This window comes from Pristis pectinata, chromosome 10 (genome assembly GCF_009764475.1).
Source record: "Pristis pectinata isolate sPriPec2 chromosome 10, sPriPec2.1.pri, whole genome shotgun sequence".
Lineage (NCBI taxonomy): Eukaryota > Metazoa > Chordata > Chondrichthyes > Rhinopristiformes > Pristidae > Pristis > Pristis pectinata.
This window is the reverse complement of record NC_067414.1, coordinates 65,847,452-65,861,402: the sequence shown is the minus strand read 5'-3', so window position 1 is coordinate 65,861,402 and position 13,951 is coordinate 65,847,452. Positions and strand designations below refer to the sequence as shown.

At 37.7% G+C, this 13,951-nt stretch overlaps 1 protein-coding gene across 3 annotated transcripts in view; it reads left to right on the top strand.

Annotated features, from left to right (window-relative positions):
- atad2b (ATPase family AAA domain containing 2B) overlaps nucleotides 1-13,951 on the top strand; it is a 106,631-nt gene that overhangs the window by 77,131 nt on the left and 15,549 nt on the right. For all 3 annotated transcript variants that reach the window (XM_052024676.1, XM_052024677.1, XM_052024675.1), the window contains exons 20-23: nucleotides 302-437; nucleotides 3,736-3,932; nucleotides 5,835-5,994; nucleotides 8,136-8,258. In XM_052024676.1, coding sequence (XP_051880636.1) covers nucleotides 302-437; nucleotides 3,736-3,932; nucleotides 5,835-5,994; nucleotides 8,136-8,258 — 616 coding nt within the window. The remainder of the gene's footprint in view (nucleotides 1-301; nucleotides 438-3,735; nucleotides 3,933-5,834; nucleotides 5,995-8,135; nucleotides 8,259-13,951) is intronic.

Below are 13,951 nucleotides of genomic sequence, written 5' to 3'. Positions count from 1 at the left end.
CTTGGCTACTAAAATGAGCTATAGTGTTTTAACAAATGTATATTTAGGACTGTCAATTGCATAAATTTCAAGTAAATGTCTTAACAAAATATATGTCATAACTGATATATGTGCAACAAATGAGCATGAACTAAACATTGCTTCTGTTTTTGAGTGAAGATTTATTGCTCGGTTTGATCTATAAACCTGCCTGCTCTTTTGTAATAGCACATTCTATTATTTATTAACATTGCAAATATTAATAAACATATTTGAAACTAAAGTTTGCTATGAGGATCTTTTCTTTCTTTTGAAAATGTAGGTTAAATTCATTTTTGAAATCAATTACGGGGAAGTTATAGATTTACAGAGACCTACTGAAGGTGAAAGAACAAAGTTCTTTGAAGATTTGATATTAAACCAAGCAGCAAAGCCTCCACCTAGGAGGAAAAAGGCTGGTAAGAGCTAACGGCAGAGGAAAACAAATGATTTATTTATCAAAATGTTCAAGTTACATTTGATATAAAGCAATGTTAATGAAGCTAAATGTTGATTACTGTACAGCCATGGATTAGAATATTTCTCATGGTACTATCAATAATGTGTTCATTACAATATCATTCTTATTTCTTCTCTGGGTACATGGCATGTTTTTTAAGCTATAGTTTAGATCACTTAAAGGATGATAGCCCCTTGATGTTTTGGGAAACAACATCTATTACTCACCCTCAATCCTTTCAGGCATAAAGGAGCTAATTCCATAATAAAGCATCAGTGTGCCATTCTGAATGCCACATCTGCAGCATCACATAGTTTACTCAGTAATTATCATCGCCGGGAGTAATTAATTGTTTTTGACATGCATGGGATCTTTCTAGGCATGAAATGGTTATTGTATCTATCAAATGTAATTTTTTTGTCTAAGCCCCTTGGGAAGTTTGGCAGCCATAATAAGGTACTAAAGTTTTATTGCTTTGTCATTTTCATTCCTTAGCTTTTCTTTGATCATTGAAACTTGCTTCCAGTATTCTTGATTTTATTAAAAGAAAGTGGGATTGCAGCCATCATCAGCTCCAACTGTTACTAGGCTTTTTTAGCTTGGCAAATAAGCACAAATTGTATTTCATATGCTTTTTCTATGAAATAAAACTCTATGTATCATTTGCCTAGATTGGTTTTAGATTTTTTATGAAGCAAATAAGCCTGATTGACAAGAATACATATTGTAATCCCTCTGCACCCCACCACATTCCCAGCCCATTCCCCAGCAAAAGAAACATTGGTCAGATTGACAGCATTTTATGCAGTTACATCCTGCTAAATCAACAAAAACAGAAAGGCTTATTCATCCTGGATATGACTGAGCCAGATAAAAACCACCTTTCACCAACGTGTGTGAAGAGATTAGGTTGGCGGAAAAAAAACAAGTTCTCCTCAAAGTTGCCTTTCATTCACACTGTTTCCATACCTTTGCCAGTTAATATTGTCCAAGTTTTTCCATTCTGCCAGAGTCTGGTACTCAAATCGCATTGTTCCAGCAAACCTGAGGAGCAAAATCAACGTCACTGAAAAACACTAGGTCTCTAGATGGGCAGGGAGTTGAATCCTTGTGATTGTATGAATCTAGGAATCTACCCATAGCACAAACTCTCTGCATTTATGTACTTTTGTGTAGAAGCCTCGATGTTCTACTTTGATACTGAATCAGATAACATGTGGAACCTTAGCAAGAGCTACACTGATAACCAAGATAACTATTGTTAATAGCAACTTTTGAGGGCAGTGTTTTATCCAGATCAAAACTGGGTTAGCTTCTGTTGACAATACCACATAGTTCCAAAAGGTGGGAAGCAAACATGCTGCATGCTTCTTTATCTGGCAGTTCTGAACTGGATAGGAACCTGCAGTCAGGTCAAGGAACATCGCTGCAGAATATGTACTGTACCTGACAAGTTACCTTGGGTTTAATTCTTAGGTTTGCAAATATCAAAGTGCAGTGTAATCCTCTTCCGTCCTTCTTAATACCCAAGACTTTTATGTAAAATCTATCATTTATAATCTGGTACTTGCATATCTACTAATAGGCAATTAGCTCTTAAATCATGGGGAGCCAACACCTCTGAGAAACTGTTCAGATCATCATACAGCAGGTAGTTGTCACAGCCTAACAACTCAATTGTGTTATCAGCACACATTCTTATGACGAACAGAGGTGGCAGGGCATTAATCAATGTTTTGCTTGAAGCAGCCTTGTTGCTTAGCTCGATACTGATTTTTAATTGTTCAGATTGATTTTTATTCCTCTGGAATGTTTACAATTTACAAAGGGAATGGTTTCTCTCGTGTTCATCATCCCACCTGCTGCATTAGCTGAAGGTGCTGGCAATGACTCTGTGGGCAGCACACTCATCCCCGAATTAGATGATTCCAAGTTCAAGTCCCATGCTAATGACTTGAACACAAAATCTAGGCTGACATTCTTAATACAGCACTGTATTGTCAGAGGTCTTATCTTTGAGGTAGTATGATAAACTGAGATCCTGACTACTGAGACCCTGAGAGAAAGATTACTTTCCCAGTGATGAAAAAAATTTCATGACATTATTTTGAAGGAAGGCAGAGGATACATCCCTAAAGTTCAGGTCAATATCTGTACTTCAATCAACATTTCTGTAACAGATTGTGTGATCATTTTCACTGTTGTTTGTGGATCCTGCTGTGTGCAAATTGCCTGTCTTTTTAATATAGTAACTGCACTTCAAAATTACTTCAACTATAAAGTGTTTATAGATTTTCTTAAGACATGAAATGCAAGTCTGCAAGTTTCTTTCACTCTTACACCCATATGTGGTACTGTATGTTTTCCATGAGAAGATCACTCACAAAATGGAACTTTATTAATTAAAGCCTGAAGATACTTTAAGAATTTTACTCATAGTTCAAAGATAGCAGCTGATCAAGCAAAGTCCTAAACTTGTTGGCACTAGACTAAGAAGCTGATGCCATTTTGTAGCATGTTCCATCTATCTATCAAAATCCCCAAAAGTACACTGCTTCCAGTGTTAGTAACCCAAATCCAGTGCCAAGTAACTGATCTCAATCAGTGAGAATAAAAAGGGTCTGGGTACACATCTAGGATGGTGTACATTCAGTTAGTGTTCTCACTGCTAATGCAGAATTTAGGATGATGAAATTGGCAGCATCATACAGAATAACCATTCCCTTTGTGAGATGCAAGTATCTAAAAGAGACTCTAATCTGAAAAGCCACACATCCTTGTGAGCTACTTTCATCATTGGATAATCACCAACAGATTTGTTCAAAAAAGCAAGGGCAGTGGCATTGGATGGTCTTTTCTGTTAATAGAAACAACAATTTTTGATCTTTTTGTCCTAATGCATGTTGTAAATAGGTTTCATTTGATCTTTCTTTAAAGAAATGTCATCTTGAATCAAGATATGGGAATTAAGACAGTAATTGTATTTTAAAATCCTACACAGACTAAAGTTATTAGTTGTCGAGCCAAGTTCAACAAACATTTAATTGCATGAGGAACAATCTTTCTTCAAGATACTAAAAGAGTACTTCTATAAATTTCTTTCATGGAAATTATCAATAGAGCTTTAGACTAGAAGTGAGGGACAAGCTGCATAATATCTCTTTCCAGGTGCCAAAGAATTTCTTGGCTTTTATCTTCACTTTTGCATTCTCTGTAAAATGTGGACAGTTCTTATGTAACTATACATTTTCTTTCAGCTTTGCTTGCGTTGGAAATCCTTCCACCTGCATTGCCTCCTCCACCAAGGCAACTATCAGAGGAGGAAATAAAACGGATGGAAGAACAAGAGGAAAATACCTTTCGGGAACTTCGGCTATTTCTCAGGGATATTACTAAAAGACTTGCCACTGATAAACGATTTAATATCTTTAGTAAACCTGTGGATATTGAAGAGGTAAATTAATAGCAGTTACAAATGAAGAATTTTAAAAGCTGATATTAAGCTTTTGGCCAGGGACCCTTTCAATGATTCCTTCTGCTAAGATTCCTCGAGTGTATCAGCACAAATGCATTACAATGTAATGATGAACTATACGAGGCTAGATCATTGCAGCGTTGATTCTGCTTTTGGCTTAATTGCATGGAGGGAATGACACAAAGATTGCAGCAAGGGGAGGGGCTAAATTAAGAAGGAGATGAATGCAAGTTGAAGACAGTCATCTTAGCTCAGAATCAGATTTATTATCACTGACATATGACGTGAAATTTGTTGTTTTGCGGCAGCAGTACAGTGCAAAGACATAAGAATCTATAAATTACAACAATCAATAAATAGTGCAAAAAAGAATAATGAGGTTATGGATTGTTTGGAAATCTGATGGTGGAGGGGAAGAAGCTGTTCCTGAATCATTGAGTTTGAGTCTTCAGGCTCCTGTACCTCCTCCCTGATGGTGGTAATGAGAAGAGGACATGTCCTAGATGTTGATTCTGCTTTTGGCTTAATTGCATCGAGGGAATGACACAAAGATTGCAGCAAGGGGGGGGGGGTGGGGGGGCTAAATTAAGATGCCACCTTCTTGATGCACTGCCTCTTGAAGATGCCCTCAATGGTGAGGGGAACTTGTGCCTGTGATGGAGCTGGCTGTCTATAACCTTTTGCAGCCTCTTGCAATCCTGTGCATTGGAAGCTCCATACTAGGCTGTGATGCAACCAGTCAGAATGCTCTTTACCGTACAAAATTTGTAAGAGTCTTTGGTGACATACCAAATCTCCTCAAACTCCTCATGAGATAGAGCCGCTGGCATGTCTTCTGAATGATTGCATCAATGTGTTGGGCCCAGGATAGATCCTCCGAGATGTGGACACCCAGGAATTTGAAGCTGCTCACCCTTTCCACTGCGGAATCCTCAATGTGCACTGGTGTGTGTTCTCCTGACTTCCCCTTCCTGAAGTCCACAATCAGTTCCTTGGTCTTGCTGACGTCGAGTGTGAGGTTGTTTTTGCGACGCCACTCAACCAGCTGATCTATCTTGCTCCTGTAAATCTCCTCACTGCCATCTGAGATTCTATCAACAAAAGTGGTGTCATCGGCGAATTTATAGATGGTGTTTGAGCTTAAAAATAATAAGTATAACCATGGGAAGGATGGCAAGCACTCAGTCAATTTAAAGGGGAATAAATCACTGAGATAAAATTAACGGGGGAGTAGTGGTAGTACAGTGTTATTTGGCAGCAGTAAATATTGAAGAGTTGTAACATTTATTTGTTGATCAAGAACTTAAAATATAAAGTTTAGGGAGGGAAATATGCACAGGCCTCTCAATTTAAATGTATACCAGATTCTAGGTTAATTATCTAAGTGAAATGGCTGGATTAATATTGGACCTGAAAGGAGTTTATACTAACTCCTATCCATTTGGGATAGGAGTTAGTACAAACTAAAAACAAATAGAGGAAATGGGAATACTACAAAAGTAAAATACTTATGATCAAAAAGTACATGAAATACTCAGCAAGTTGGGAGTAGTTTTGTGTGTGTGTGTGGGTGTGTGTGAGAGAGAGAGAGAGAGAGAGAGAGAAAAAACAGTATTTCAGCTGAATGGCGTGTCAGTAAAATTTACCTGGAGGTAAAAGTGCTAAAGAAAGAAGTTTCATTAACTGGCAAGTAGCATATGTTGTCAATATTATAGAAGGGAAAAGAGCATTTAGCATTTCTGAAAAGGTGGATAGGTCAAAGGTCTAGTCAGCAACAGACTGATATTATTGTCATAGGAATATTTATTGTTGTAAATGTTTAAAATTTGCACATGTTTGTCTTCAAATTTGAACACTGCTCTGTTTAAAATAAAATTGTAGGTTTCTGACTATTTGGAAGTCATCATACAACCAATGGATTTATCAACCATGATGATGAAAATTGATAACCACAAGTATGAAACGGCGAAGGATTTCCTTATAGATATTAACCTCATCTGTAGCAATGCTCTTGAATATAATCCTGATAAAGTTCCTGGAGGTAAGATGGGATTTAAAATACCCAAGTATTGATTTGCTGGCTAACTAGCAAACTAATTGTGACTAAACAAAATAAAAACAGTTCCTGAATTACATCTCAAATCTCATGATGCAACAATAAGCAAATAAACATTATGTGCTTATGTTGTTCTGAAGTTGCTGATAAAAGTCAACCAACCATCAGAATGTGGAAAACATGGGGACACTATTATCCTGCAACCTAGATTCAGATTCATTGTACTGTCAGAATTGTGGTTTTCTCTGATTGAGATTAAATTGAATAGTCAAAGTACCTTTTAGATAACGATGTATAGTCTTAATACTCTGGTGATTCGTCATCTATTGATGTGAAACTCACAGACATAGTGAAGTAGCAAATATGCTATTGGGGATTGCACTTTTGAGATTGGGATTTAGGTTCATTACTGTCAGAAAAGCAGGAGGAGGTTCTATTCTATTCTTCAGTGGATCATTGGGAGCTTTTTGGAGTTGGAGAAACTGCAAAGAAACAGGCTTTTCAAGTCACCGAGTCCTCGCTGACCATCAATCACACATTTTTATGCTAATCCTATCCTAACCCAATTTATTCTCCCCAAATCCCACGCGCGCACACGCACGCACACACACTTGTCCACTTTGTACTTTATTCCTTCCTTGTCAGTCATGCTCACACCTTGGTCACACACACACACACCTGTCCACATTGTGCTACTTGTCTAAATAGGGGTAATCTACGGTGGCCAATTAACCTACCAACCCGCACGTTGTTGGCAAGTGGGAGGATACCGGAGCACCTGGAGGAAACCTGCATAGTGACAGATAGAACTTGCATTCTCCTACTGTCTTTTTATCCTTTTGATAAATGGAAATATTTCCGTTACCTAGCACAAAATCTGTTGCCTTGAACACATAAATTCATTTTGAAGTAGTCAAAGTAGATTGTAAAATTCAATTAAATTCAATTTTGAATCATCTTTACCCTTTTGAAGGATACTTTGCCTCTTTTTAAAAAGAAATCAAAATAGTGCAGATGCTGGAAACCTGGAAAAAAATGCTGAAAATGCTTAGCAGTCAGGCAGCATCTGTGGAGAGAAACAGTTTATGGCCCAGATTTTGCAAAATAACAATGGTAAAACTATCAACATTTGCATTACTCCGTGTGACTGACAGCAACTTCAGAGTGATTTATGGGCGGGCTACTTCACGCCGCCCGACGTGATGCTTCTTTTACGTCCTTAGGCCCTTCAACGCGCAGGGCCTTGATGCGGAGGATCCTATCAACTTTTTCCCTCACAAGTTTCTGCTGAAAGGATCATTTCAGGTAAGTTTGTATCTTTTTATTGAACTCAGCAGTGAGTGGAGTTGGTTCACCACTGTGTAAAATCTAGCCAATTGTTTCAGGTGATGGCCTTTCATCAGAAATGTTCTGATGAAAGATTATTGACATGAAACAGCAACTACAGTTTCTCTCTCCACAGATGTTGCCAGGCAGTATTTTGAGTACATCTGGCTTTATTTTACATTATGCCATTTTGCCCAATTTACTTCAGAATGACATAATGGCCTTTAAATATATTGTGGATTTCATTGCAACATTGCCATCGGTACCTCTTCTCTTGAGTTAAGTAAGAAAGAACATTTAATGTTGCTATAAATCTCGAGCAAGTGACATTCATTGATTGATTCATAATGCATTCAGTTACTGTGAGAATGGGTTATCTTATTGGCTTGCTTGTGCATAATAGTTAATTTGGAGCCAGAATTGCCTACTACAAGATTCCACCCATGGTTTCAGACTAATAATTTATGTAATCAAAATGTAGAGTTTTCATGTCATATTGGTTGTCTAAAGATGCAGTTCATCATGCAGTCATCCTGAATATTTGATTTTGTGCTGTCAAATTTAATTATTTCCTCTCCATCAATCTGCCTCCTTCAAATTATATTTTTTCTCTTTGTCTCCACATTACATTATACTTCGACAGAAGAAGGTTATTGGGTAATCAGAATATTTGTCATTGAGCTCAAATCTGTGTAAATGACTTGCATAGAAAGGCTATGGGAACTACTTAATTCCAAACAAGAATGTTAATAACAGTTTTTTTTTGTGCCAACGTAACTGCTTGGTGTTTCTTTTTATAGATCGCATAATTCGGCACAGAGCCTGTACACTCAAGGATACTGCACATGCAATGATAGCTGCCGAGCTAGATCCTGAGTTTAACAAACTCTGTGAAGATATCAAAGAATCCAGGAGAAAGCGAAGTGAGTAGTTGCTGAAACTAATAATATCTGTAATAATGCAGAATGGATTCTGCAGTTTTCCATGTTAGCTTGCTTGAATACTGCAACATTTCCTGTTCTATTTCCTCCAATGAACAGAGCATATAATGGATTTCACGTAAAGCTGATGTAGTGGTTTTAAACCAATCAGACTATATACAGTGCACCCCCGCGTTACGGAGAGGTTGTGTTCCTAGAAAACCATCTGTATTGTTATTTCCTGTAATGTGGACCCTTTTTTCCCCATTGAATCCCATGTTATAGCTGGACATGTGTTCCTACAGGAAGCTTTTCTCTCCACAGTGAGGCCCCCGAGGGTGCACAGTCTATAGGCAAAGGAATTCTGATTGTATTGCAGGCAAAAGAGAAAAGGTTGTTTTAATTAACTAGAAGCGAACATTACACTCTTTGATTAAAGTATCATTGTACAAGTACCAATAGAAGAGATTGCCTTGTCAGTTTCCAAAGCAAATCTCTTTAACTCGCTTCCCATTGCAAACTGGCGACCTGTGATAGTTGTCCTTGATAAACTAGTTCGATTTTCTGTATACTGTATATTTTGTGTTTATTTTTTTTCCACATAGATTCCACAACAGTGAATTTATATTCCGTATCTCAGATTTTTTGGTAGTGATTTGTGAATTCCGTAGGGGCAAATTTCCATTACCTTAACGGCTATAATGGAGGGGTACACTGTACAATCTTTATTTTATGAACAAATGTTTAAATGACTCTTGTCTGCTGTTGTAAACCCTATATACTAACAGGCTATCCAGGACCAGGGTTTTATTGTTCCTTGGCATGCAGTTGTTGATAATGTTAGAATTTAGAATAATCTTTAAATGTATATAAGAGGGTGGTGGTGACCAAACTGCTTATTTCCATGTAGTGCTGTTGCAGGATTTTCACACAGCCAGATGAAGATTGGTAGTATATTTCCAAGCCATGATATTATTTGTTAAGAGAAGTTGATAGTCCTGGTTTTCAGGTGTTCACTGCCCTGTATCTTCTTGGTAGTGCTGGTTAAATCTTTGGAGGCTGCTTTCAATAAACCTTGGCAAGTTGCCCATCTCAGCTAAGATGTGTCAGTGGTGGAGAGATTGAATGTTTATGGTGAGGGATGAGAAGCCAATAAAATAGCTTGCTGTACTCAGATGAGGAATACCTTCTTGAGTGCTGGAGTTGCACTTACTCTGCTAAATAGAGAATATTCTGCACAATCCTGACATCCTTTGTACATGGTGGAAAAGTCTTTGGAAGTAAAAGTGAATCACTTGCCGCAGAAAATCCTGCCTTAGTTGCCAGAGTATTTGTAGTTCGTGCATTTTGTCCATTTAGATTTCTGTTGAACTCTTGCCCCACCATTATTGTTTGTGAGACTTGGTGAAAGTAATCCTTTTTGTGTGTCGTGCATAGAGAAGGCGGCTCGTGAGTGTGCTCAATAAAATGCTTAGTGTTTTGACAGCCTTCGAGCTAACTTGCTTGTAGTGATCAGCCCAAGCCTGCATATCTTGATTCATTTGGTTACAGACTGCTTCATTTTCTGAGGAGCTGTGAATAGAAATGAATACTGCATCAGTAATGAAAATCCTCATTTCCAACCTTGCAGACTGAAGGCAGTAGAATCTAGGATACTGTTATTAGAATTTGCTGCAGCAAATCTTGTGAAGCTGAATTGGCCTGCATCAACCACAGTAATCTTAATTTATCCTGTATTGGTCTACAGCCTCTGGAGTTTCTCCCCCTTTATTCCATTGGTAATAGACTCTTAAGGACTTGATGCCGAATTTGGTCGGAAACTTTCTTGATATCTCACAATATAAATGGAATTTGAGTCTTTTTCTTAGCCAGTTGTGATAACGCCTAGTGCCATTTGGGCTCAGTGGAACCACTATTAGTGAGCGCTTTATTGGTAAGTCCCACAATAACTGATGACTGTGAGTAGACTAATGGAATAGTAATTTGCCTGATTTGATTTGTACTGTTTTTTAGTGGCCAGGATAAACCTTGGCAACCTTGCCACTCTGCTGTTTGGTTGCCAGTTTAACTTGAAGCACATCTGGTTCTGGAGTAGAAGTTTTCTGCATCACAGCTGGGATCTTGATGGAGATCACATCCTTTGTTGTTTCATGTGTGTTCAAATGCTGCTTGATAATACTACAGTGAATTGAAAATGCTGTAGAAAGATTTATAATGGAGGACATAATTCAAAAATAAGGGGTGGAGTAAGATTGGTGGGATTGTTTTGACAACTGTCTTAGGCTTGATGGGCTGAATGGTCTACATTAGAGACATGAGGTGAGATGCTGGAATCTGGAGCAACAAACAATGTGCTGGAGGAATTCAGTGGGTATTCAGCATCAGTGGGGGGAAGGAAGTTGTCAATGTTTGGGGTCAAATCCGCAGTGTTTCGACTTGAAATGTTGGCAATTTCTTTCCTCCCACAGATGCTGCATGACCCACTGAGTTCCTCTAGCACATTGTTTGTTGGGCCTCCTACATTATCTGGCAATGTGAGAATATGACAGCATGAAGGAGCTGGTGATTTGATACCCATTTGATACTTCAAATTAATAGTGGTTATATCAGATTCATCCTTGTCTTTTGCACTCATCATCAAGGACTTGGATGCTCAAAGGATCTCTCCTGTTACCACCATTCCTGGCTGTACATGGCAGGATTGCTGAGATTATGAATGTAGTTCTGTAATTTTGTTTGTCAGTTTGACACCGGAGTTTTAGGTACACCTGATGATCCTCTCAGATTCTGCACACTGATTTGGCTCCTGCTTGATGGGTAATGGTAGTCAGGAAATGCTGGGCCATAAGCTTCCAAGACCATGGTGGAACTTAATTCTTCTGTTGCTGTTGGCTCACTGTGCTCTTTTGATGCCCAGTTTTGAGCTCTTGGGTCTGGAGCTTCACTACAAAGCATTGTGATGATACCACAGAAAATATTGGATTATCCACTAAAAGGGCTTCTCTGAGTCACTTCTACCAACGTTGTCACAGATAATTTGGTTTAATTGAGGTCAAGTAGGGCCGTGAGATTACAGATTTTGTTTTCCTGCTTTAACTCGCAGCCTCGTCTAATAGCTATGACCCTCGGAGCATTTAGTCCTGCTACAGAGCCACTTGGTGATTGAATTCTACCATCCAGAATTCATTCTATAACTTTGCTACCCTTAGGGCTCTTACTAAATACTGGTTATTGTGGAAGAGTACTGATGGGCCTTTCTGAGGGAGAGTGATGGGAAATCAAGAAAAGTTCTCCTTGCTCATGTTCGAAGAGACTTTGAGTTTTCATGACTCTTTGTGAGTTTTAGAGTCAGCGTTGATGATTGCCAGGTCCAATCTCTCCTATACTGCGGTCTTCTATACTGCGATGTGTTTGTCCTGGTGGTGGAACAGGACATATCCAAGGCTTGATGCTTTGGCTGAGTGGTATAATTAGGTGGGTATGATTATGTCAAGTTGTTGTTTGCCTCGTACATGGAATAGTTCTCCCAGTTTTGGAACATTCCTGTGTGTAATGAAGAGAACATTAGATGGATGAGAACAGGTTTGGATGTGCTTTTGTTTCTGTCAAATTTTTGCCAAGCTTGTCGGATGGTATGCCATGTTTATTCTTGTATGTTTTAATGATTTGATCCAACTACAGGCCCATTTCACAGGCCATTAACAACATTGTTATGGTTTGGCATTGCATGGGTGAGACCAAATATTGAGAGTAAAGAGACATTAGATCTTTATTGTACCTTGGTCACCATTACTGATAGTAATTTTTTAATCCTTATTTAACTAATTAACTAAATTCTGCTGTGGTTGAATTTTAACTCCTGCCTTGGGATTACAAATGTAGTAATGTAACAACTGTGTAACTGTAGTGTGGATAGTACAATTTTATCATACCAGAATCATACAAGTTACTTTTGGATTATTTTGTTCAATGAGTTTGGATCATTTAAGTAGAAATGTTAATAGAATATATTTCTTTAATTTACTTGTACTTAACAATACTTCAAATAATTATTGAAATTGATTATTCAGCAAGTTTGCTGAGATGGTTACAGCCTTTTCTTAAACTGTGGTATAAGGTGTTGCCTTTTTGCTTCTATGATAGATGATTTCTGTGTGTGTATAATGCCCTAAAGTTGGGAAAAATAGTGAAGGCAATGATGACTTGTTTGTTTTTGAGAAAATTAGCACCTATCCCCCAATTATACTTAATTGGAGGACGGTTAAGAGAAATATAATACACCTCATATTTAGCTTTAGTGTCGGCCAGTGTTCAGATCAATGACATTGTTGCTGAGTAATTTTTTATCACAAGACATCATGGGCCAAAGGGCCTGTTCCTGAGCTGTACTGTTCTATGTTCTATATGCCCCAAAATTATAAATACACACATTTTGAAATGTGACAAGCTGCATATGCAAATAGAATAGATGGAATTTAGTTTTTGTGGTACACAAGGTTGTTGACCAGTAATTATGGCCTGGCAAATCTTTTTAAAAAAAAATTACCTTGTACCTCATACGTCAAAGTATAACATTATTGGGGTTTACTTTTATTCATAAGAATAGTTCATAAATACCTGAAGATCTCGTCAGTTTATTGATTCTGGATTTTTGGATGTTGGAAAAGGCAGTTCCCATCTACAGTGACCTCTAGATTTCCATGTTTGAAGGCATATGTGTATTTCAGAATTTGCTGTCAGTTTCATGGCAAACAGTAACAATTTTGTTGTCATTACAACAACATAGTTGGGCCTAATTGCCTTCCGTCCCATGGCTTGATGCTCGTTTGTTGCCAGATTAGGTTCAGCTAGTGACATTTAGAGAAACTGCACTGTTCTGTACTTTTAGTGACACCTGATTTTTTTTTGCCCCTGCATTCAACTCAATTTTGTTTTGCCCAATAAACTCCTTAAATTATCTACTTGATCTTTTTCCTAAATGCTTTACATGATTGTTACATTCAAATTACTGGTTCTTCACTCGAAGACTTATATATTTGTATTCACTGTATTTTTATTTGCTACTTGTTTTTCCAGCTTTTTAAGGGAGCCTTAAAGCCTTACTCATTATTTTAATATTATCTGCCACTTTGGAAATTTTGATGTCTCTCACATAATTGAGGGAAAAAAACTTCAATTCATTTTCTGGAATATGGGTACAGTTAAAATTTATTGCCCATCCCTTATGTCCTTGAGAAGGTGGTGGTGCGCTGACTTTTAGATTCGCTGCAGTTATCCTGGTCAAAATATTCTCAATGTTTTTGAATTGGGAGTTCGAGGATTTAGATGATAATGTAACAGTTTTATATTTCCAAGTCAGTAACTTGACGGGTAAGCTGCAGAAGGTGATGTTCTTATGGTTACAGAGCACCTTTTTTTTTAAGCACTTTTTGGCTATGCTTTGACTGACTATAATTAGTGCTTTGATCACTAGTATCCTCTGCAGATCTTTGTATCGTATCTGCTCAATACATTTATCTGCTCATATTCCATTTTATTAGCTTGCTTTACAATTATACAAATTATTTGTACTTTGATTTTTTTTATGTTTAAGCACCTGTTGCTTTTCCTGTATCTCTGTTTAATCATATTGAATGTGTGTCTTTTCAACTATTTATTTACCAAGATGAATTTCAGCTGCAGAATTTCCAATTTTT